The 21,098-nt window shown below is 49.1% G+C and overlaps 1 protein-coding gene across 1 annotated transcript; it reads left to right on the forward strand.

Moving 5' to 3' along the window:
- Nucleotides 1-4,283: 4,283 nt before the first annotated feature.
- On the forward strand, nt 4,284-12,687 carry LOC112227061. Its single transcript, XM_042309556.1, has 8 exons — nt 4,284-5,452; nt 5,646-5,785; nt 6,046-6,087; nt 9,930-10,055; nt 10,743-10,875; nt 11,639-11,717; nt 11,819-11,991; nt 12,228-12,687. Exons 1-8 carry the CDS (start codon nt 5,405-5,407, stop codon nt 12,348-12,350), a joined length of 864 nt encoding a protein of 287 aa, XP_042165490.1. The 5' UTR covers nt 4,284-5,404; the 3' UTR covers nt 12,351-12,687.
- The last annotated feature ends 8,411 nt before the right edge of the window (nt 12,688-21,098 follow it).

The following is a 21,098-nucleotide window of genomic DNA, read 5'->3' on the forward strand; positions in this document are numbered from 1 at the left end:
CCCAGCCATTAAAGGAGGGATGTTGCGGCACAGTGGTGGTCTGACACATGGGCTATTGTTTCTGTGGGAATATTGCCAGGCCAATCAATAATATAGCATTAGATGTCACGTTATAAGCCATGAGTGGCTTAGGGGTGTGTGTGTGTGTGTGTGTGTGTGTGTGTGTGTGTGTGTGTGTGTGTGTGTGTGTGTTTATGAACAGAAATGCATCCTCGGTACCACTTTACTGAGAGCACAGAGTTTGAGATCTGGAATGTGACAAGGAGAGACACCGGGGTCTACACTGTGAACTGTACCAACGAGGTGGGGTCTGACAATACCATCATCACTCTGGACGTACAGTGTGAGTCTGACCCACTGGCGTTGAATCTGGTTTGTCTACTCACCTCAACACTGTGTTAGCCCACTGAGCTCAAGTCTAGGCATTAGCTCAGGGACTGAACACAAGTCTTCAGGACTTTGGCAAGGTTTCTCAGTCCTCACGCGAGTGTGGTTCATCAAGCCACTTACATTACATGCCAGTGTTGTATACCCAATACAACCCCAATCCTGTCACAACCTTGAACCAACCGACCGACACATCTCCATCCCACTTTCTCCACTCTTAATGATGTAATAATAGCAGGTCTGAATGTTCCAGTAAAACCTACAGTGCAGAACGAGCCTAATGGACAGACAGCACAGCGCTGTCCTGATCCGATGGAACCTGACAGTTGAAGGTATCCATAATGTATAGAGGATTGTAATAGCTTTTATGGGTGGCGCTGTAGCCCACTTAACAATGTTGTTCCTGGTTAAAATTAATGTGGTATGTGAGAAGGCCGTAAGTGTCTCTGGTGAATCCATCAGTGTGCTGTGTGTATGAACACAGATGGTGGCGATGGGACACTAATGCCACTACTGTTATAAGTAGATGGTACCCACAGGAAGAGAAGAGCACACAGTCAGGTGGAAAGGGATTACACTACAGTATGTTGATGGAGTCATAGTGCTGCTGTATCCAGGACATAGTGACTGACTGAAGGAGGGATGGAATGAGGGAAAGTGGGCCATGATGACTGCACCCTCCCTGCACCCTCCCTGCCTCTCGCTCAAAGTTAAGGTAGAGGACAGGTAGCATGCAATGGAGAACCTCCAGCGTGACGTGGCCCAATTTATGGACACTGAATTGGGCAGGGGTGATTGACAGTAGGGGGTTGGGACAGATCCAAAATATACTGGGGTTAAATTGATTGGCAAATATTTAATGTAAAGTGGTCAGAAAGGTAATTAGTTACAGTATGTATAGGGTGTCTGTAGGATCAGTGATGCATAGAATAGAATAGAATAGAATAGAATAGAATAGAATAGAATAGAATATAATAGAATAGAGTGGAATATAATACAATATAATGGAATAGATTAGGATGGAATAAAACACAATATAATTAATATATTTGCAGAGAGAGTTGGGAGTTGGTGGGTGGTGAGTGACTGATTGATCCCTAAGTTCCAAAGTAGAATTTTACTTTAATATTGTTTCTCTCGTCCTACTTTCTAATTGTCTACTCCCCAGATGCCCCTAGTGTGAAGATGGAGAATGACCCAGTGTATGTGCACGTGGGGGAGACAGCAGACCTGTTTTGTGTAGCAGATGCCAACCCCATCATCAACACTGACATGTTTTCCTGGAAATGGCTGGTGAGAACCCCCATATGCCCATCTCATTTCACCTCTCCATTCTCCTGATTTGATTTCCCTTTATCTGGCCTCCTTTCTTTTATTTGACCATTTCTTGCCGTTTATCACTCCCCCTCTTAAATGCAGAGACGTGCCATATTTCAGCGGCTCTAACTATCCTTCCGCCCCACCTCTCCCGGCTCCCGGCTCCACACTCGGCCCAAATCCAGAAAAATTGCTTTCATTACGGAGCGTCGACTAAAGGGCACATTTATCAACATACGCTCTCTATCCTGTATCTAATGCTCTTTTTTTCTGTTTTACTCTTTTTCTCTCTCTTTCTCCGCTCCCTCTGTAGTACCTGTACTGATCTTGCACAGGAGGGGTGGGGGTGTACGAAGGTATGCATGCTGTCCTCCTGTCTTCCTCTCAATTACACCTCTCTCTGTCTTCCTCAGGGCGAGGGGGAGATGGAGGAGATGGGGGAGCAGATCCAGGATGAGGCCACTGGGCAGCTGACCATCCAAGGGGCGACTCGGGTCAACGCCGGTCGCTACCAGTACACTGCCAACAACAACATAGTGCCCCCTGCCAGCGTGGAAGTCCAGCCGGTGGTGCGCTGTGGGTCTAACGAGCTCTACCAAGATCTATCAATCATGTCGTGTGAATACATCATGGGTGCAACGGAGTGGAAAAGCGTAGTGGGTGTCTTTGTTTGTGTGGCACCGTTAACTATTTCTATGCACATCTGTATGCATTTGCATGTATTTCATGTCTCTGTCTATCCATTTCTGTTTGTACATGTACAATATGAACATCTCTGGCTGTGTGTTTGTCCTTTCCTGTGTGGTTAAGCCGGAGCTCCGGAACGGGGCTCAGTGGAATAAGGTGGCGAGCAGAGGGGATAGCACCAGAACAGCAGAGGTGGTGTGCCAGGGAGAGGGCATCCCGCCGCTCCACTTCTCCTGGGCTTCTCCTGCCTGCCCTATAGCCATATTGTGTGTGTGTGTGTGTGTGTGTGTACTGGCAGCTCCTGGCTGACTGACAGCTCTGGAGGCTCCTGGCTGGCTGACGGCTCTGGCGGCTCCTGGATGACTGGCGGCTCCTGGCTGACTGGCGGCTCTGGCGGCTCCTGGCTGACTGGCGGCTCTCGCGGCTCAGGACAGACTGGTGGCTCTGGCGGCTCAGGACAGACTGGCGGCTCTGGCGGCTCAGGACAGACTGGCGGTTCTGGCGGCTGAGGACAGACTGGCGGCTCTGGCGGCTCAGGACAGACTGGCGGCTCTGGCGGCTCAGGACAGACTGGCGGCTCTGGCGGCTGAGGACAGACTGGTGGCTCTGGCGGCTCAGGACAGACTGGCGGCTCTGGCGGCTCAGGACAGACGGGAGACTCTGGCAGCTCAGGACAGACGGGAGACTCTGGCGGCTCAGGACAGACGGGAGACTCTGGCGGCTCAGGACAGACGGGAGACTCTGGCGGCTCAGGACAGATGGGAGACTCTGACAGCGCTGGGCAGGAGGAAGGCTCTGGCAGCGCTGGACATATGGGAGCACCTGTAGGGAGAAGACGGAGAGACAGCCTGGTGCGGGGAGCTGCCACCAGAGGGCTCGTGCTTGCAGGTGGCACCGGATAGACCGGACCGTGCAGGCACACTGGGGCTCTTGAGCACCGAGCCTGCACAACCTTACCTGGTTGAATGCTCCCCATAGCCAGGCCCATGTGGCGAGGTGGAATAGTCCGCACTGGGCTGTGCTGGCGAACCGGGGACACCATGCGTAAGGCTAGTGCATGTACGCCAGCCCGGGGAGACTGGAGACCAGATGTGTAGAGCCGGCTTCATGGCACCTGGCTCGATGCCCACTCTAGCCCGGCCGATACGAGGAGCTGGAATGTACCGCACTGGGCTATGCACACGCACCGGAGACACCGTGCGCTCCACCGCATAACACGGTGCCTGCCCGGTCCCTCTCGCTCTCTGGTAAGCACGGGAAGTTGGTGCAGGTCTCCTACCTGAACTCGCCACAATCCCCGTGTGCCCCCCCAATACATTTTTGGGGCTGCCTCTTGGGCTTCCAGCCACACTGCCGTGCTAGCTCCTCATAATGCCGCCTCTCTGCTTTCGCTGCCTCCAGCTCTGCTTTGGGGAGGCAATTTTCTCCTGGCTGTTCCCAGGGTCCTTTACCGTCCAAAATCTCCTCCCAAGTCCATTTCTCCAAATATCACTGCCTCTCCTGCTGCTGATGCTGCTGCCTGTTACCACACTGCTTGGTCCTTGGTTGGTGGGTGTTTCTGTAGCGGCTGTCTTGGGTGGAAGAAGGAGAGGACCAAAGCGCTGCGTGGTTAGTGTTCATCTTTTTAATAAACAACTGAACACTTCAAAAATACAAAAACAACAAAGTGACAACCGAAACAGTTCTTTCTGGTGCAGACACACAGACTGAAAATAACCATCCACAAAACACAAAGGAAAACAGGCTACCTAAATATGGTTCTCAATCAGGGACAACGATAGACAGCTGCCTCTGATTGAGAACCATATCAGGCCAAACACAGAATTAGAAAATATAGAAAAACTAACATAGACTGCCCACCCCAACTCACGCCCTGACCATACTAAATAAAGACAAAACAAAGGAATAAAGGTCAGAACGTGACACAACTGCTCAGCACCAGTATGTGTGCGTGCGTGTGTGTAAGAGTGTGTGTGTATGTGTGAATGGGTAAAAGCTCAGAGGTTAGGTCAGACATCAGGGCCCAGGGATGTTGCTATGATGTAAAACACGTACTTTACAGCCAACTGCTAGAGTCCCATTGGTCCTAATTTAGCTACGTCCTTTCATATAATACTGTTGGGCATTTGTGTATGCGCTGCCTTGTCCACGATTTTATCAGTGTGGTAGGACCCTCCAGCTTATAGAGAAAATATTCAGTCTCTCTCGACAGTAGGAAGAGCAAGTCCTCAGTGTCAGACACCCTTTAGCTATGTCATGTATATTGATATATTTCTCCTTCTTCCCCTGCCTATAGCTCTAATTCTCCTCTCTGTCAGATAACGCTGCAATAATGCGCTTTCCTTTCTCCGCGCGCAAAGGCCGAGTCGCCCTCTAGCTCTCTAGCAAGCGTATTCTTACTCCAGCGATGTCAACACTGCCCCTGCTCCCAGCGAGCCCCCTGGCCTCCATTGAACACGTTTAATGTTTACCATAAAAAGCGTGAAATACAATCCAATATCCACTGCTGCTCAATTTTTTCTCTCCCTCCGTTTTTTTTTTACTGCCTTGAATATTCATAATTAATCTGACGCAGCGATAATAAATGTTATATGCTTCCTTATCATCAGAAGGCCGGGAAAGGAAAGAAGGCTGTATTCTCTCTATCCCTGCCCGCCTCGCTGCCACTGTTTGGATTAAATAAAGACAGATCCAAATAAGACTGACCCCTCTAACCTCGTATCTTATGAGCGGAACTGATAATGGAAATGATTTACTCTGCAAACAGAGCTGCCTATATGCCTGCAAGCACAGCTTCTCTCTCTCATTCTAGTGCTGAACTCTCTCCTCTTCTGCTCTCTTCCTCTGTCGTTCTCTCTTGTTTATCCTTTCTATCCTCCTATTTCAACTACCCTTCTTTCTACCCCCCCTCTCTTTATCTCAGCTTCCATCTCTCTCTCTAACACACAGATCAACCAGATCCTCCCTCAGAGATCCACCTGGTCAGCTTCACCCATGCCTCTGCAACTCTAGAATGGATCCCAGGCTTCGATGGGGGATTGGAGCAGAGATTCCATATCAGGTGATAGAGCATTGACTACAGTTTGACTGAAAATCATGTGTCAAACTTTGTGATCTCTTCCTTGCATTCATAAGCAACCAACACATCCTTGATGGTCATATTAGGAACAGGTCCGGATCAAGGGTCAATTCCATTTCACTCCTTTTAGGTTAGAGTCCATCCATGTACTGACTAAGATGCTGTTGATTGACAGCTACCGTTGGGAGCAAACATCTTCATTGTGACAGGCCTGTCCCCCGCCACTACATACAACTTTTCTGTCAACGCACTCAACTCCATGCTGAGAGAGCGGCTACGCAGACAACAACTCAGTACACACCATCACCAGCGAGGGTCAGTCTAGAGCAAGTTCACAACATGACTTCTGGGTCCTAGCTAGGAGAGGGACAATGGTCGGACATTAGATGGTTTGGACTCCTGCCCAGCTGGTATTGAGATCATGTTATGTCTCTATGCCCCATTTGGTAGAACATTAATAATCTTGGCACTATATGGGGAATAGGATGTCATTTGACCTTTGACGCAGATGTATCTTGCAGCGTTAGAACAGCATTGATGTTTTTCTCCCTGTCTTCCTTGGTTCTTCTAACCAGAGTGGGAAGGAGCAATCCAGGAAGAAGATCCCTTTGGGGAGGGTAATTTAATTTAATTTTTGTTTGTTCTGTGGAAAATGGCTATTTGCAAAGCAGCTAGCTTCATTTGGCTCTTTGAATAATCATGTGTGCTCTTTTTGAATAATGGTACTGTAGTTCTGGGAGCCGTGGTCATAAATGCTACCTTCTTTCCTAGTTTTAGTCTTCTATCAATGAAGGAAGTGAGAGACCGGCTTTCATACTGATTATTATTATCCCTTAATACGTTTGACTCAATATGCAATAAATATATTTACCACAAAAGAGTCAAAAGTCAGAGTGAAGTTCAATTGTTTAATACGGAAGATGCAACAGCTGTAATAGGCGCCTGCCAAACGGTGCAGCCATATACGTGCCTTTTGACTGGCGCAGCACTCTCTTATATCCAAGCAAAGCTCCCCCACCCATACAATGATATATCAGTAGTTTTCCACTCACATCACACAGCACTTTCCACTGAGCCTTTCACCCTGATTAAGGACATGGTCTTCTGCTAACCATGACCAAGGAGTTTCTGTAACGGTTTTCTTGACTTGAAGGAGAGGCGGACCAAAGCGCAGCGTGGTTATTTTGATTCATTTTTAATAAAGCAATTCACATGAACAAACTAACAAAAACAAGAAACGTGAAAACCCAAAACAGCCCTATCTGGTGCAAACACAGAGACAGGAACAATCACCCACAAAACCCAACACAGAACAGGCTACCTAAATATGGTTCCCAATCAGAGACAATGACTAACACCTGCCTATGATTGAGAACCATATCAGGCCAAACATAGAAATAGACAAACCAGACACACAACATAGAATGCCCACTCAGCTCACATCCTGACCAACACTAAAACAAGGAAAACACACACGAACGATGGTCAGAACATGACAGTACCCCCCCCCCAAGGTGCGGACTCCGAACGCACAACCTAAACCTATAGGGGAGGATCTGGGTGGGCATCTGTCCGCGGTGGCGGCTCTGGCGCTGGGCGTGGACCCCACTCCATAATTGTCTTAGTCCACCTCCTTAGCGTCCCTTGAGTGGCGACCCTCGCCGCTAACCTTGGCCTAGGAACCCTAACAACGGGCCCCACTGGACTGAGGGGCAGCTCGGGACTGAGGGGCAGCTCAGGACTGAGGGGCAGCTCGGGACTGAGGTAGCTCGGGACTGAGGGGTAGCTCGGGACTGAGGGGTAGCTCTGGACTGAGGGGAAGCTCGGGACTGAGAGGAAGCTCGGGACTGAGAGGAAGCTCGGGACTGAGAGGAAGCTCGGGACTGAGAGGAAGCTCAGGCAGGTTGATGGATCTAGCAGATCCTGGCTGGCTGTTGGTTCTGGCAGATCCTGGCTGACTGGTGGTTCCGGCAGATCCTGGTTGACTGGCAGTTCTGGCAGATCCTGGCTGACTGGCAGTTCTGGCAGATCCTGGCTGACTGGCAGTTCTGGCAGATCCTGGCTGACTGGCGGTTCTGGCAGATCCTGGCTGACTGGTGGTTCCGGCAGATCCTGGCTGACTGGCAGCTCTGGCAGATCCTGGCTGACTAGCGGATCCTGGCTGAATGGCGGATCCTGGCTGACTGACGGCTCTGGCAGATCCTGGCTAACTGGCAGTTCTGGCAGATCCTGGCTGACTGGCAGTTTTGACAGATCCTGGCTGACTGGCGGCACTGGCGGCTCCTGGCTGACTGGCGGCACTGGCAGCACTGGCGGCTCCTGGCTGACTGGTGGTTCCTGGCTGACTGGCGGCTCCTGGCTGACTGGCGGCACTGGCGGCTCCTGGCTGACTGGCGGCACTGGCGGCTCCTTGCAGACTGGCGGCACTGGCGGCGCTGGGCAGACTGGCGGCACTGGCGGCGCTGGGCAGACTGGCGGCACTGGGCAGACTGGCGACACTGGGCAGACTGGCGGCACTGGGCAGACTGGCGGCGCTGGGCAGACCGGTAGCTCAGGTGGCCATGGGCAGACGGGCGACTCTGATGGCGCTGGACAGACAGGAAGCTCCGGCAACGCTGGAGAGGAAGGCTCTGTCAGCGCTGGACTGAGGAGCTCTGGCGCCTCTGGAATGAGGGGCTCTGGCGCCTCTGGACTGAGGGGCAGGAGCTCTGGCAGCGCCGGACAGAGAAGCTCTGGCGCCTCTGGACTGAGGAGCGCTGGCGCCTCTGGACTGAGGGGCTCTGGCGCCTCTGGACTAAGGGGCTCTGACGCCTCTGGACTGAGGGGCTCTGGCGCCTCTGGACTGAGGGGCTCTGGCGCCTCTGGACTGAGGGGCGGGAGCTCTGGCAGTGCTGAACAGAGAATCTCTGGCGCCTCTGGACTGAGGGGCTCTGGCGCTTCTGGACTGAGTGGCGCTGGCGCCTCTGGACTGATGAGCGCTGGCGCCTCTGGACTGAGGAGCGCTGGCGCCTCTGGACTGAGGGGCTCTGGCACCTCTGGACTGAGGGGCGGAAACTCTGGTAGCGCCAGACAGGCGGGAGCACCTGTGTTGATGGGACGGAGAGACAGCCTGGTGCGGGGTGCCGGCACTGGTGGTACCGGGCTGGGGACACCCACCTCAGGGCGAATGCCTTGCATACTACGCCAAATCAACTGCTCTGATTCTTCACACTCCCCAAATTATATTAACACCTCCTCGAGTGTCACCTCATCTCCCATCCGTTCACTCTCCTCCATTCTGTCCAATAACTCCTCGACCCTCTCAGACTCAGCACTCAGCTTCGCCAATAGCTCCGATAACATCCATGGCTCCTTACGGTAAACAGGGGGAGTTGGCTCAGGTCTGGCTCCTGACTCTGCCCCACTCTCCCTGTGCCCCCCCAAGAAATGTTTGGGGCTGCCTCTCGGGCTTCCAGCCGCTCTGCCGTGCTAGCTCCTCATAATGCCGCCTCTCTGCTTTCGCTGCCTCCAGCTCGGCTTTGGGGCGACAATATTTCCCTGGCTCTGCCCAGGGTCCTTTCCCGTCAAGAATCTCCTCCCAAGTCCATTTCTCCAAATAGTGCAGCCTCTCCCACTGCTGCTGCTTCTGCTGCTGCTGCTGCACCTGTTGCTTCTCCTGCTGCTGCTTTTGCTGCTGCTGCTGTTGCTCCTGCTGCACCTGTCGCTGCTGTTGCTGCTGCCTCTGTTTACCACGCCGCTTGGTCCTTGGTTGGTGGGTGATTCTGTAACGGTTTTCTTGACTTGAAGGAGAGGCGGACCAAAACGCAGCGTGGTTATTTTGATTCATTTTTAATAAAGCACTTCACATGAACAAACTAACAAAAACAAGAAATGTGAAAACCCAAAACAGCCCTATCTGGTGCAAACACAGAGACAGGAACAATCACCCACAAAACCCAACACAGAACAGGCTACCTAAATATGGTTCCCAATCAGAGACAATGACTAACACCTGCCTCTGATTGAGAACCATATCAGGCCAAACATAGAAATAGACAAACCAGACACACAACATAGAATGCCCACCCAGCTCACGTCCTGACCAACACTAAAACAAGGAAAACACACACGAACGATGGTCAGAACGTGACAGTTTCAATCATCTCAACCACTGCTGGCACAACTTCCTCTTATCTTGTTGCTGGCCATTGAGAATACCTGTGGTTTCCAGTGACCGGAGCCCTAACAGACACTTACTTAAAACTACACACTCCCTAATATCAACTAATCTTATTTCTCTACTTTTACCATCACCTTACAATAACAAAACATTGTTCTACTTCCCCTTAATCACACAAAAGCTATTAATCACACAAACCACAATTATTTACAATCAAAAAACCTGTTCCTGGTTCTTGCTTCCCATGATGTCATCATGGTGGATCAACTCATTCCTGTTCTTGTTTCTCTTGTAAACCAGACACGAGAGGGTTGTCGCTGTATCAGACCGTGATCATGGCGGTGGTTGGTGGGGCTCCGCTGCCGGCTCTCAACTGGCTGGGCTGCTTTCTGTGTCTGAGGTGGAAGAAGAGGCGTGGCCAGACAGGTAACTGTGGCAATACCATGGTCAAGGTTGTGTGACTGTTTTCTTCTGTATCTCAGTCTCAGAAACCTCTGCCCAAGTTACCAAAGAGTTGAGCCTGAATCTCTCTCATGTATTTCTTTCTTTCTCTCTCCCGCGATTTCTCTCTCTGTGTCCTCTTCTCTTCTCTTCCTCCTTTCCCTCCAAACACACCCATCTGTCCCTCCCTCCCTCCGCAACCATCCTCCAAGGCTGTCACTTTTTCCCTCTATCTTTCCCTTTATCTAATTTATTTAATTTCTGTTTTCTCTCCCCTCCCTCTCTCTCTCTCTCCCTCACTCCATCCCTCCCTCATTTCCTTTATCTCTCTATCTGTTTCCCTCTGTTTCTGTTCCCTACAACTGTCAGGTCGCCTATCTCACATACCTCTCATCTCACACTCTCTTCTCCACCCCTCGTCCTCACCTACCATCAACTTCTCTATTTTTTCATCCATCCTTCTCTGTCAGACCTCTTTTACTTCTTCAATAGAGCCCCTATCCCATTTCTAATCCCCACTCATTCATCCCCCACTCTCTCCCTCCCTCCCTCCCTCCCTCCCTCCCTCCCTCCCTCCCTCCCTCCCTCCCTCCCTCCCTCCCTCCCTCCCTCCTTAAAAAAAAAAAAGAAAAGAATGGAGGTTAAATGCTTTGTTCTGTCTGTCATTTCCAGGTTCACTGTGTTCACTGCCAGCGGCTCCACCAGGTACGAGGTCAGAGGGCTGGTGAACCCTGCGGCCCAGCGCACCCTCCTCATCGACAGCGGGTCAAAACCAGACAGCAGCGTATATGGGTGCTATGCTGGGGTAAGAGGAGAGGGGGGAGGTGTGGAGAGGCTGGGGGAGGAAAGAGAGGGGAAAAGGGGGATACTTAGTAAGTTGCACAACTGAGAAGAGGGAGTAAGGAGAGGAACAAGGGAGAAAGGGGGATGACAGAGGGGGAGATAATAGAGAGAGTGAAAAACACAGTAAGGTAGAGTGGTGGATGAAAGGGAGAGAAGAGGAAGTTGACAAAATAAAGAGACAGAGGGAGGGGCTTAGAGAGGAATAGGAGAAGAATAAACTGAGAGAACAGGAGGGTGAGAGGTAGGAGGATGCTAGCAGACAGAGGTGGAGAGGTGAACAGAAAAGGAAGGATTAAGGAAGAGGGAGATCGGTCAGAAGAGAGGAAGTGGAGGAGTCAGGCATAACGAGGGAAACAGAGGAGAGATAAACGAATAAACACCTTTGGCTGTTCTCAGAGTAGGAAAGGGAGATCGATAGCCCACAATTAGCATTCAAAATACACTTCGATCCTGGGGAAATTGCACATTGTGAAAGGCCAACAAGGCTTTGAACCCTGCAGAAAAATGTTAAGTAGAATATAACAACACCGTCAGAAAGAGACTATTAGAATAGGCTCTAATGCAAGCAAATTCTCCTCAGAGATGTTAGCTAACCTTGAGTTATAAAACAATACATCTAGTCTTAGGCTACAAAATATACTGTTTGTCAGGTATCTCTCTACACAGTCACCACGTACAGTACAGCATCTGTCTCTGTTTTTCACCTATGGTCTTTGTCCTCCCAGGAGAGCTCCCACTACTACTACCCCACCAGTGACTACTGCCCCTCTCTCTACCCCCACCCCGAGGGAGCACAAGGGCAAGGTGAGAGAAATGAAAATACTACCTATGAATAATACATCACAAGAGCAAAGACAGAGACATTTCTCTGTTTAACTTACCTCTTTGGCTCTCTCTTTGTCAAGATGGCTGCCACTACCCACTGGAGGCCATAGGCCATGAGTATGAGGAGGTGAGAGACTGGGGCATGTATCAGGACGTGCTGGGGTTGTCTCTCCCACTGCCTCCTTCCCAGTTTGACCCCTGGTTACCAGAGCAGAGGCGAGAGTGGAGACCACCCCCACCCAGTTACCCTCAGGTCAGCACAACCCCACTGGGATAAAGTACTAGTTATTGATCCCCTGTGGGGTGATGACCCTTATAGTTTCACAAATTGGACTAGATATGTTTTATCACCTTGGGTTTTTTCCAAATAACATAGAGATTGGATGGGAAGTTTCGCATCAAAATTATTTCAAGTTAGGATTTGGCCTACAGTGCTATATAGTACTGTCATGTCTCTCACCTTCTTGACACAGCTTTCTTCTCCAACAGGGAAGTGGGAGGGACATGATTGCCCTGCAGCAGCCAATCAGAAGGAAGAATCCGGTGGATGAGCGATGCCCAGAGAGAAGCGACTCTGATTTACCTTTTGAGCTCAGAGGACAGTTAGTTTAGGAAGCTTAGGCCTTGATTCCAGAATGTGGACAATACCTCAGACTCAAATACAAACTCTTAGTGCTGTGTTGGTATTGAGTACTATATGAATAGGAAGCCTTCCAACTGTTACTACCAAAAGGTACAGTATTTACTGTAGGTGATATTGTGGGACAGTCAATCAATACAAATTAGGCCTACCATCGATCCAAAGACCTCAAAGATATAAAATGTAAAAGATGAAGCAACAAAACATGCAGAGTTTTTCGTACAGATTTACTAGTAACAGTTGATTATACTCTACTGTACAAATAAAATGGATCATCTAGGCCTAGGCCTAACTGATACACAACCCCAACATGCCTCCAGTATTTTATACAGATACATGTCAAATCCAAAATATTTCTCCAACAAGAGCCTTTACTGGAAATGTCACTCCAGCAACATGAGAGATGAAGAGGAAGAGACAAAGTCAGAGAAGATGACAGGAAACTCCAATCAAGTTCTCAGTCACGTGGGGCCACAGGTTTCCCTCCCTCCTCCCCAGACCATCTTCCTACCCCAATGCCCCAATTCCCTCTCCTCCTCTCTCCCACTCTCCTCCCTCCCACTTCCCTTTGGCCCAGTCAGTACTACATCCTACAGAGCCTGCACTCAGACAGGCAGGAAGACAGACAGGTAGACAGTGACACAGACAGTCAAGGTAGACAGTCAGACATCCGCTGGCACTTTTGGCCATATGTGAAGCAGGACTCGCAGTGTCGCCCAAGCGGAAACCATCTCCATACGCCTGTTTGCCGTGGGCACCTTGCCCTTTTGAACAACCTTTCTGTCTGTGACACACGTCCCTCACAGCAGCAGACGAAGCCTGGGATTATTACAACACATGGTCACTGCCCAAGCCTCCTCCATCTCCCTTCCCCTCAACCTCCCCCTTTCCCTCCCTCTCCCCCCTCCTCTGAAACAAAGAGACTGTGAGTCCTCCCGGTGCGCCCTTCCAGCCCTGGGGTGAGCCTCTTAAGGTCGGGGATGAAGACAGTAATTGAGCATGGTAATGTGTTGTGAGGGTAAAACCACCACACTGTATCTACATGCTGCCTCCCTCCTGCTAATCCTGTTGTCTTTCACATTTCAGTTTCAACTCATCATTCTAGAGAGAGAACAAGCAGGCCATTAGTCCTACTGTGCGACGAGAAAGAGAGTGAGAGAGAGAGGAAGGGAGGAAGGTAGAGAGAGAGGTTAAGCGAGTGGAGAGAGAGAGTATGAGAGATAGATGTAATTTAAGATCTATGTAGAAAGTCTACCCTCAGATAGCCCTCTAACTTGGTTTTATTGTGCAGATCTGTAGTTAGTTCAAGGTAGTTTAAGTTCATTGCAGGATATTGCTCCCTGGTCTGTACAGATCGAACTGATATAAGCATTTTAACAATGTACCTGGTTACAAAGACTTGGTGGTGTTGTTCAGGTGAGGGTTCAGATTAGGAATCTGAATCACGCAACATTGTCCTGAGAAAATAGCATCTACACATGCACACACAGGGTTGTTCTTCCTCCTACTTCCCATAATACCTGTGTGTGTGCGTGTGTGTGTGTGTGCATGTAGGGAGGGGGTGTATGTGCGTGCGTGCGTGCGTGCATATGTGTGTGTGCGTGTCCCAGGATGGCAAAGAACAACACTACTTCCTCATAGCCCTCTGATAATTGCATAAAACTCACATTGAACACCCACTCACATACTTACACACTCAAAAACATAAAATATAATACACACAGACACAACCAATCAACACCTTACTTCCTAATTCTCCCTTCAGATTGATTTTTCATACGGTCACATGAGTGCACACACACACACACACAGGCAGGCAGGCAGGCAGGCAGACAGACAGGCAGACAGGCAGACAGGCAGACAGAGTCGAAAACGTAATCTTTATTCCAAGGGGAAAATAGAATAACCACTGGTTCTATTTTAATGAGGATCATTCTGCCTGCTTTAAGACCTATTCTATTTCTGGAGGAAGTCTCCCATGAGATCTCAGATATTATTTATTATTACTACTCTGTACTGGGAACATTCTCACTAAATTGGTCTGAAAACACAATATTTACAGTTAGGGTCTATTTGAGATCATGCACGTACAGTGGGGAGAACAAGTATTTGATACACTGACAATTTTGCAGGTTTTCCTACTTACAAAGCATGTAGAGGTCTGTACTTTTTTATCATAGGTACACTTCAACTGTGAGAGACGGAATCTAAAACAAAAATCCAGGAAATCACATTGTATGATTTTTTAAGTAATTCATTTGCATTTTATTGCATGACGTAAGTATTTGATCACCTACCAACCAGTAAGAATTCCGGCTCTCACAGACCTGTTAGTTTTTCTTTAAGAAGCCCTCCTGTTCTCCACTCATTACCTGTCACGCCCTGGTCGAAGTATTTTGTGTTTATCTTTATTTATTTGGTCAGGCCAGGGTGTGGCATGGGTTTTTGTATGTGGTGTGTATATATGGGGGATTGTAGCTAGTGGGGTGTTCTAGATAAGACTATGGCTATCTGAAGTGGTTCTCAATCAGAGGCAGGTGTTTATCGTTGTCTCTGATTGGGAACCATATTTAAGCAGCCATATTCTTTGAGTTTGGTGTGGGTGATTGTCCTTAGTGTCTTTGTTCCTGTCGCTGTGTTAGTTGACACAAGTATTGGCTGTTTTGGTTTTCGTTACGTTCTTTGTTTTGTAGTGTTTTGTGTTTATTCGTGTTTCACGTTGTTCATTAAACATGGATCGCAATCTACACGCTGCATTTTGGTCCGATCCTTGCTACACCTCCTCGTCCGAGGAGGAGATAGAAGAAAGCCGTTACAGAATCACCCACCACCAACGGACCAAGCAGCGTGTCAACAGGCAGGAGCAGCCCAAAGAGGAGATGCGTAAGAAGGATTTCTGGACATGGGAGGAGATCCTCGACGGGAGAGGACCCTGGGCTAAACCAGGGGAGTGTAGCCGACCAAAGGTGAAACAAGAGAAGAGGCAACAGAGGCAGCAGCAGCAGGAGCAGCAGCAGCTACAGTGGGAGAGGTTGCACCACCTGGAGAAATGGACATGGGAGGAGGAACTGGACGGTAAAGGACCCTGGGATCAGCCTGGAGATTATTGTCGCCCCAAAGCCGAGCTGGAGGCAGCAAAAGCAGAGAGGCGGCATTATGAGGAGCTAGCACGGCAGAGCGGATGGAAGCCCGGGAGTCAGCCCCAAAAAATTCTTGGGGGGGGGCTCACAGGGAGTATGGCTACACCAGGTAGGAGACCTGCGCAAACTCCCTGTGCTTACCGGGGGGCTAGAGAGACCGGGCAGGCACCGTGTTATGCGGGTGCATAGCCCGGTGAGGTATATTCTAGCTCCTCGGATCGGCCGGGCTAGAGTGGGCATCGAGCCAGGTAAGGTTGGGCAGGCTCGGTGCTCAAGAGCTCCAGTGCGCCTGCACGGTCCGGTCTATCCAGTTCCACCTCCACACCCCAGCCCTCCGGTAGCAGCTCCCCGCACCATGCTTCCTGTGCGTGTCCTCGGTCCAGTACCACCAGTACCAGCACCACGCTTCAGGCCTACAGTGTGCCTCGCCTCTCCAGTGCTGTCGGAGCCTTTCTCATCTCCAGCGCTGCCGGAGTCTCCCGCCTGTTCAGCGCAGCTAGAGCTTTCCTCATCTCCAGCGCTGCCGGAGTCTCCCGCCTGTTCAGCGCAGCCAGAGCCTTCCTCCGACACAGCGCTGCAGGAGTCTCCCGCCTGTTCAGCGCAGCCAGAGCTGCCAGTCTGCATGAAGCAGCCAGAGCTGTCAGTCTGCATGGAGCAGCCAGAGCTGTCAGTTTGCATGAAGCAGCCAGAGATGTCAGTCTGCATGGAGCAGTCAGAGCTGTCAGTCTGCATGGAGCAGTCAGAGCTGTCAGTCTGCATGGAGCAGCCAGAGATGTCAGTCTGCATGGAGCAGCCAGAGCTGTCAGTCTGCAAGGAGCTGTCAGTCTGCAAGGAGCTGTCAGTATGCAAGGACTCTTCCAGATCTGCCAGTCAACCAGACTCTTCCAGATCTGCCAGTCAGCCAGACTCTTCCAGATCCGCCAGTCAGCCAGACTCTTCCAGATCTGAAGGTCAACCAGACTCTTCCAGATCTGCTAGTCAACCAGACTCTTCCAGATCTGCTAGTCAACCAGACTCTTCCAGATCCGCCAGTCAGCCGGGATCTGCCAGAACTGCCAGTCGGCCAGGATCTGCCAGTCGGCCAGTATCCGCCAGTCGGCCAGTATCCGCCAGTCAGCCAGGATCCGCCAGTCAGCCAGGATCTGCCAGATCCGCCAGTCAGCCAGGATCTGCCAGATCTGCCAGTCAGCCAGGATCTGCCAGTCAGCCGGGATCTGCCAGTCAGCCAGGATCTGCCGAAACCACCAGCCAGCCAGGATCTGGTAGATTTATCTACATGCCTGAGCTTCCTCTCACTCCTGAGCTTCCTCTCACTCCTGAACTTCCTCTCACTCCTGAGCTTCCTCTCACTCCTGAGCTTCCCTACAGTCCCGAGCTGCCTCAGTCCCGAGCTGCCCCTCAGTCCCGATCTGCTCCTCAGTCCAGTGGGTTTCTGGGTGAGGACTACTAGGCCATGGTCGGCGGCGAGGGTGGACTATCCAGGGACACGAGGAGAGGGGACTAAGACATTAACTGAGTGGGGTCCACGTCCCGCGCCGGAGCCGCCACCATGGACAGACGCCCACCCGGACCCTCCCTATTTGTTTTGAGGTGCGTTCGGGAGTCCGCACCTTAGGGGGTTCTGTCACGCCCTGGTCGAAGTATTTTGTGTTTATCTTTATTTATTTGGTCAGGCCAGGGTGTGGCATGGGTTTTTGTATGTGGTGTGTATATATGGGGGATTGTAGCTAGTGGGGTGTTCTAGATAAGTCTATGGCTGTCTGAAGTGGTTCTCAATCAGAGGCAGGTGTTTATCTTTGTCTCTGATTGGGAACCATATTTAGGCAGCCATATTCTTTGAGTTTGGTGTGGGTGATTGTCCTTAGTGTCTTTGTTCCTGTCGCTGTGTTAGTTGACACAAGTATAGGCTGTTTCGGTTTTCGTTACGTTTATTGTTTTGTAGTGTTTTGTGTGTATTCGTGTTACGTTTGTTTGATTAAACATGGATCGCAATCTACACGCTGCATTTTGGTCCGATCCTTGCTACACCTCCTCGTCCGAGGAGGAGATAGAAGAAAGCCGTTACATTACCTGTATTAACTGCACCTCTTTGAACTCGTTACCTGTATAAAAGACACCTGTCCATACACTCAATCAAACAGACTCCAACCTCTCCACACTGGCCAAGACCAGAGCGCTGTGTAAGGGATGGTCTACAGGACTATAGGCAAGCAGCTTGGTGAGAAGGCAACAACTGTTGGCGCAATTATTAGAAAATAGAAGAATTTCAAGATGACGGTCAATCACCCTCGGTCTGGGACTCCATGCAAGATCTCACCTCGTGGGGCATCAATAATCAAGGTGAGGGATCAGCCCAGAACTACACGTCAGGACCTGGTCAATGACCTGAAGAGAGCTGGGACCACAGTCTCAAAGAAAACCATTAGTAACACACTATGCCGCCATGGATTAAAATCCTGCAGCGCACGCAAGGTCCCCCTGCTCAAGCCAGCGCATGTCCAGGCCCGTCTGAAGTTTGCTAATGACCATCTGGATGATCCAGAGGAGGACTGGGAGAAGGTCATGTGATCTGATGAGACAAAAATAGAGCTTTTTGGTCTAAACTCCACTCGCCATGTTTGGAGGAAGAAGGATGAGTACAACCCCAAGAATACCATCCCAACCGTGAAGCATGGAGGTGGAAACATCATGCTTTGGGGATGCTTTTCTGCAAAGGGGACAGGACGACTGCACCGTATTGAGGGGAGGATGGATGGGGCCATGTATTGCGAGATCTTGGCCAACAACCTCCTTCCCTCAGTAAGATCATTGAAGATGGGTCGTGGCTGGGTCTTCCAGCATGACAACGACCCGAAACACACAACCAGGGCAACTAAGGAGTGGCTCCGTAAGAAGCATCTCAAGGTCCTGGAGTGGCCTAGCCAGTCTCCAGACCTGAACCCAATAGAAAATCTTTGGAGGGAGCTGAAAGTCTGTATTGCCCAGCGACAGCCCCGAAACCTGAAGGATCTGGAGAAGGTCTGTATGGAGGAGTGGGCCAAAATCCCTGCTGCAGTGTGTGCAAACCTGGTCAAGAACTACAGAAAACGTATGATCTCTGTAATTGCAAACAAAGATTTCTGTACCAAATATTAAGTTATGCTTTTCTGATGTATCAAATACTTATGTCATGCAATAAAATGCAAATGAATTACTTAAAAATCATACAATGTGATTTTCTGGAGATTCCGTCTCTCACAGTTGAAGTGTACCTATGATACAAATTACAGACCTCTACATGCTTTGTAAGTAGGAAAACCTGCAAAATCGGCAGTGTTTCAAATACTTTTTCTCCCCACTGTATGTGACTGATAATGATGAAGTCTGTTCTTCTACAGTCTATTCTACATGAGTTTCCCCCACATTGCCAGGCATCTGCGGTTCTCTCTACCCAGCTACCCAGATATGAAAGAGATTCATTCCAATGATTCACCAGACGGCTGGTGCTGTCTCTCAATTAGGTGTGTTATTTTCCATCATGGACTGTCAAGACACATTTGTCTCATTACTGAAAAATTGTCTTAAGTTCCAGTCAAAGTGACAAGCAGCTATTCAAATAGAAATCTATTCTCTCCTGCTGCCGATATATCATGGAGGAGTGGAGAGGAACTATCATCTGCTAAATTGAAGGTTTGACAGCCTAATACAGGCACGTCAACGTCCATTTCTCTTCTCTCATGTCATGGGCAGTTTGATGTATTATGTGCAGAAGAAGGTCCCAACGGTACGAGTAGGAATGGAAAACAAATTGAGAAATTAATTAGCTTAATATGAGATGGTTTTTCCTTTTTATACACCTCTTTTCTATACCCTTTTCTACACAATAGATCAAAATACACCAGAATAAAAGTGAATACACATGTGTCAATCCCAGGTGTCTAATAAGGTTGCTGAACTAATGCAGTAACACAAACCATACAATCAGTAAAACCTTTCCCTACATGCTGCACCACATTTTCACTTCTTGAACTAAGTAGAGCTGAAATAGAAATGACCCCTGTCCTGCTCGACAAAAACATACAGACATCTTTAGCACAGTTTCCTGGAGCGGGTTTTGTGAGCAAAGAGAATGCAAAGTGAGTTTTAGATTTGGGTGAAACTCTAAAAAAAAATAGAAGAGTTGTCTTATGAAAGGCAGCGTTGAAATAAAAACAGAATTAATGGTTAATATTTGATGAAGGCTGATTTGAATACATGCTAAAGCTAAAGGAGTATGGTGAACCTCTTTAACTATTGATGTTGGCTAATGGCTTTAATGGCATGTCTGGACCACTTGGTTTAAAGAACACCAGAATACAAAAAAAACAGTTATTCTAGCATTGCATTTAGAGTATATAGTGACTAAATGCATTTGCATGTTGGGTAGGCTACAACAGCACAGGGCTTTTAAAGATGTGTAACACGCATTGAGGTATGTTTTTTGCCATTCAATAGCCATAGAGGTAATAAAAAAACAATACTTAACTGACAGTCTTTTATTGAATGTAAAGTATTATTTCAATGTCCAATGTTCACCATTTTACAATATGTTGACAGCACTGCATTACTGTAAGCTTGCTGCAGACATCTGTAGAATACAGTAGCCTATGTGCCTGTGATTCTCAGCCATGGTCAGTGGACTTCAGGAAACAGCAGAGTGGGCACCCCCCTATCCACATCAACGGGACAGCAGTGGAGAAGGTGGAATGTTTTAAGTTCCTCGGCGTTCACATCACGGACAATCTGAAATGCTCCACCCACATAGACAGTATAGTGAAGAAGGCGCCTCTTCAACCTCATATACTAACCATGTGTATGTGACCAATACCATTGATTTGATTTGATTTGGATCGTATTCACCTATTGGAAGACAACCTTTTCTTCTCTTAAAAATGTCAGCAGGTAAAGAAAATGTATTATATCCAGTGGCCTGGTGCAGTGTGGCCATTGGCATGTCTTGTGAGGAGGAGGAGAAGGATGATGTGCAGCATGTTGAGAAGTAAAGAACGTGACTGGATGGGGACAGTCCAAAAGCCACCCCAACTCCTGCAGCGAAGACTGTGTCCTCTGTTTGAGGGCCTGAATTGGCCCCATTGTCCATTGTGACCGGCCTGGACTGGTGTCTCACTGTTGTGTAATATTGTAGTGGCTGGAGAGGCTGTGCTGACAACTCTCCAAGAGCATCGCCCCACTGGGCTATAATTGATGGAACCAATGCTGTTTCTGCATAATTTCAACCCACAAAAAAATAAATGTGATGATGTTGAATCAACATGGAAAACAAATTGCATTTGAAAAAAATAAACAAAAGGGTATTTCGTATTTTTTTCAACGAACTTTTAACCTATATCCAATGACGTCGTGATATTTATTTGTTGATTTCACTTTGAATTCACATTAGTTGACAACGTCTGTGCCCAGTGGGGCTAATTTCCTGGTTGTGTTTCTCAGTACAGTACCGTGCTTTTCAATGCACTTTCTTACTGGAAGTTCTGCACTAATTGAATATGTGAAGGACAGTTCCCTTCCCACTAATCTTTGATGATGCTTAAATGTATGAGT

Source organism: Oncorhynchus tshawytscha, linkage group LG03 (genome assembly GCF_018296145.1).
Source record: "Oncorhynchus tshawytscha isolate Ot180627B linkage group LG03, Otsh_v2.0, whole genome shotgun sequence".
In the NCBI taxonomy this organism is placed as follows: domain Eukaryota; kingdom Metazoa; phylum Chordata; class Actinopteri; order Salmoniformes; family Salmonidae; genus Oncorhynchus; species Oncorhynchus tshawytscha.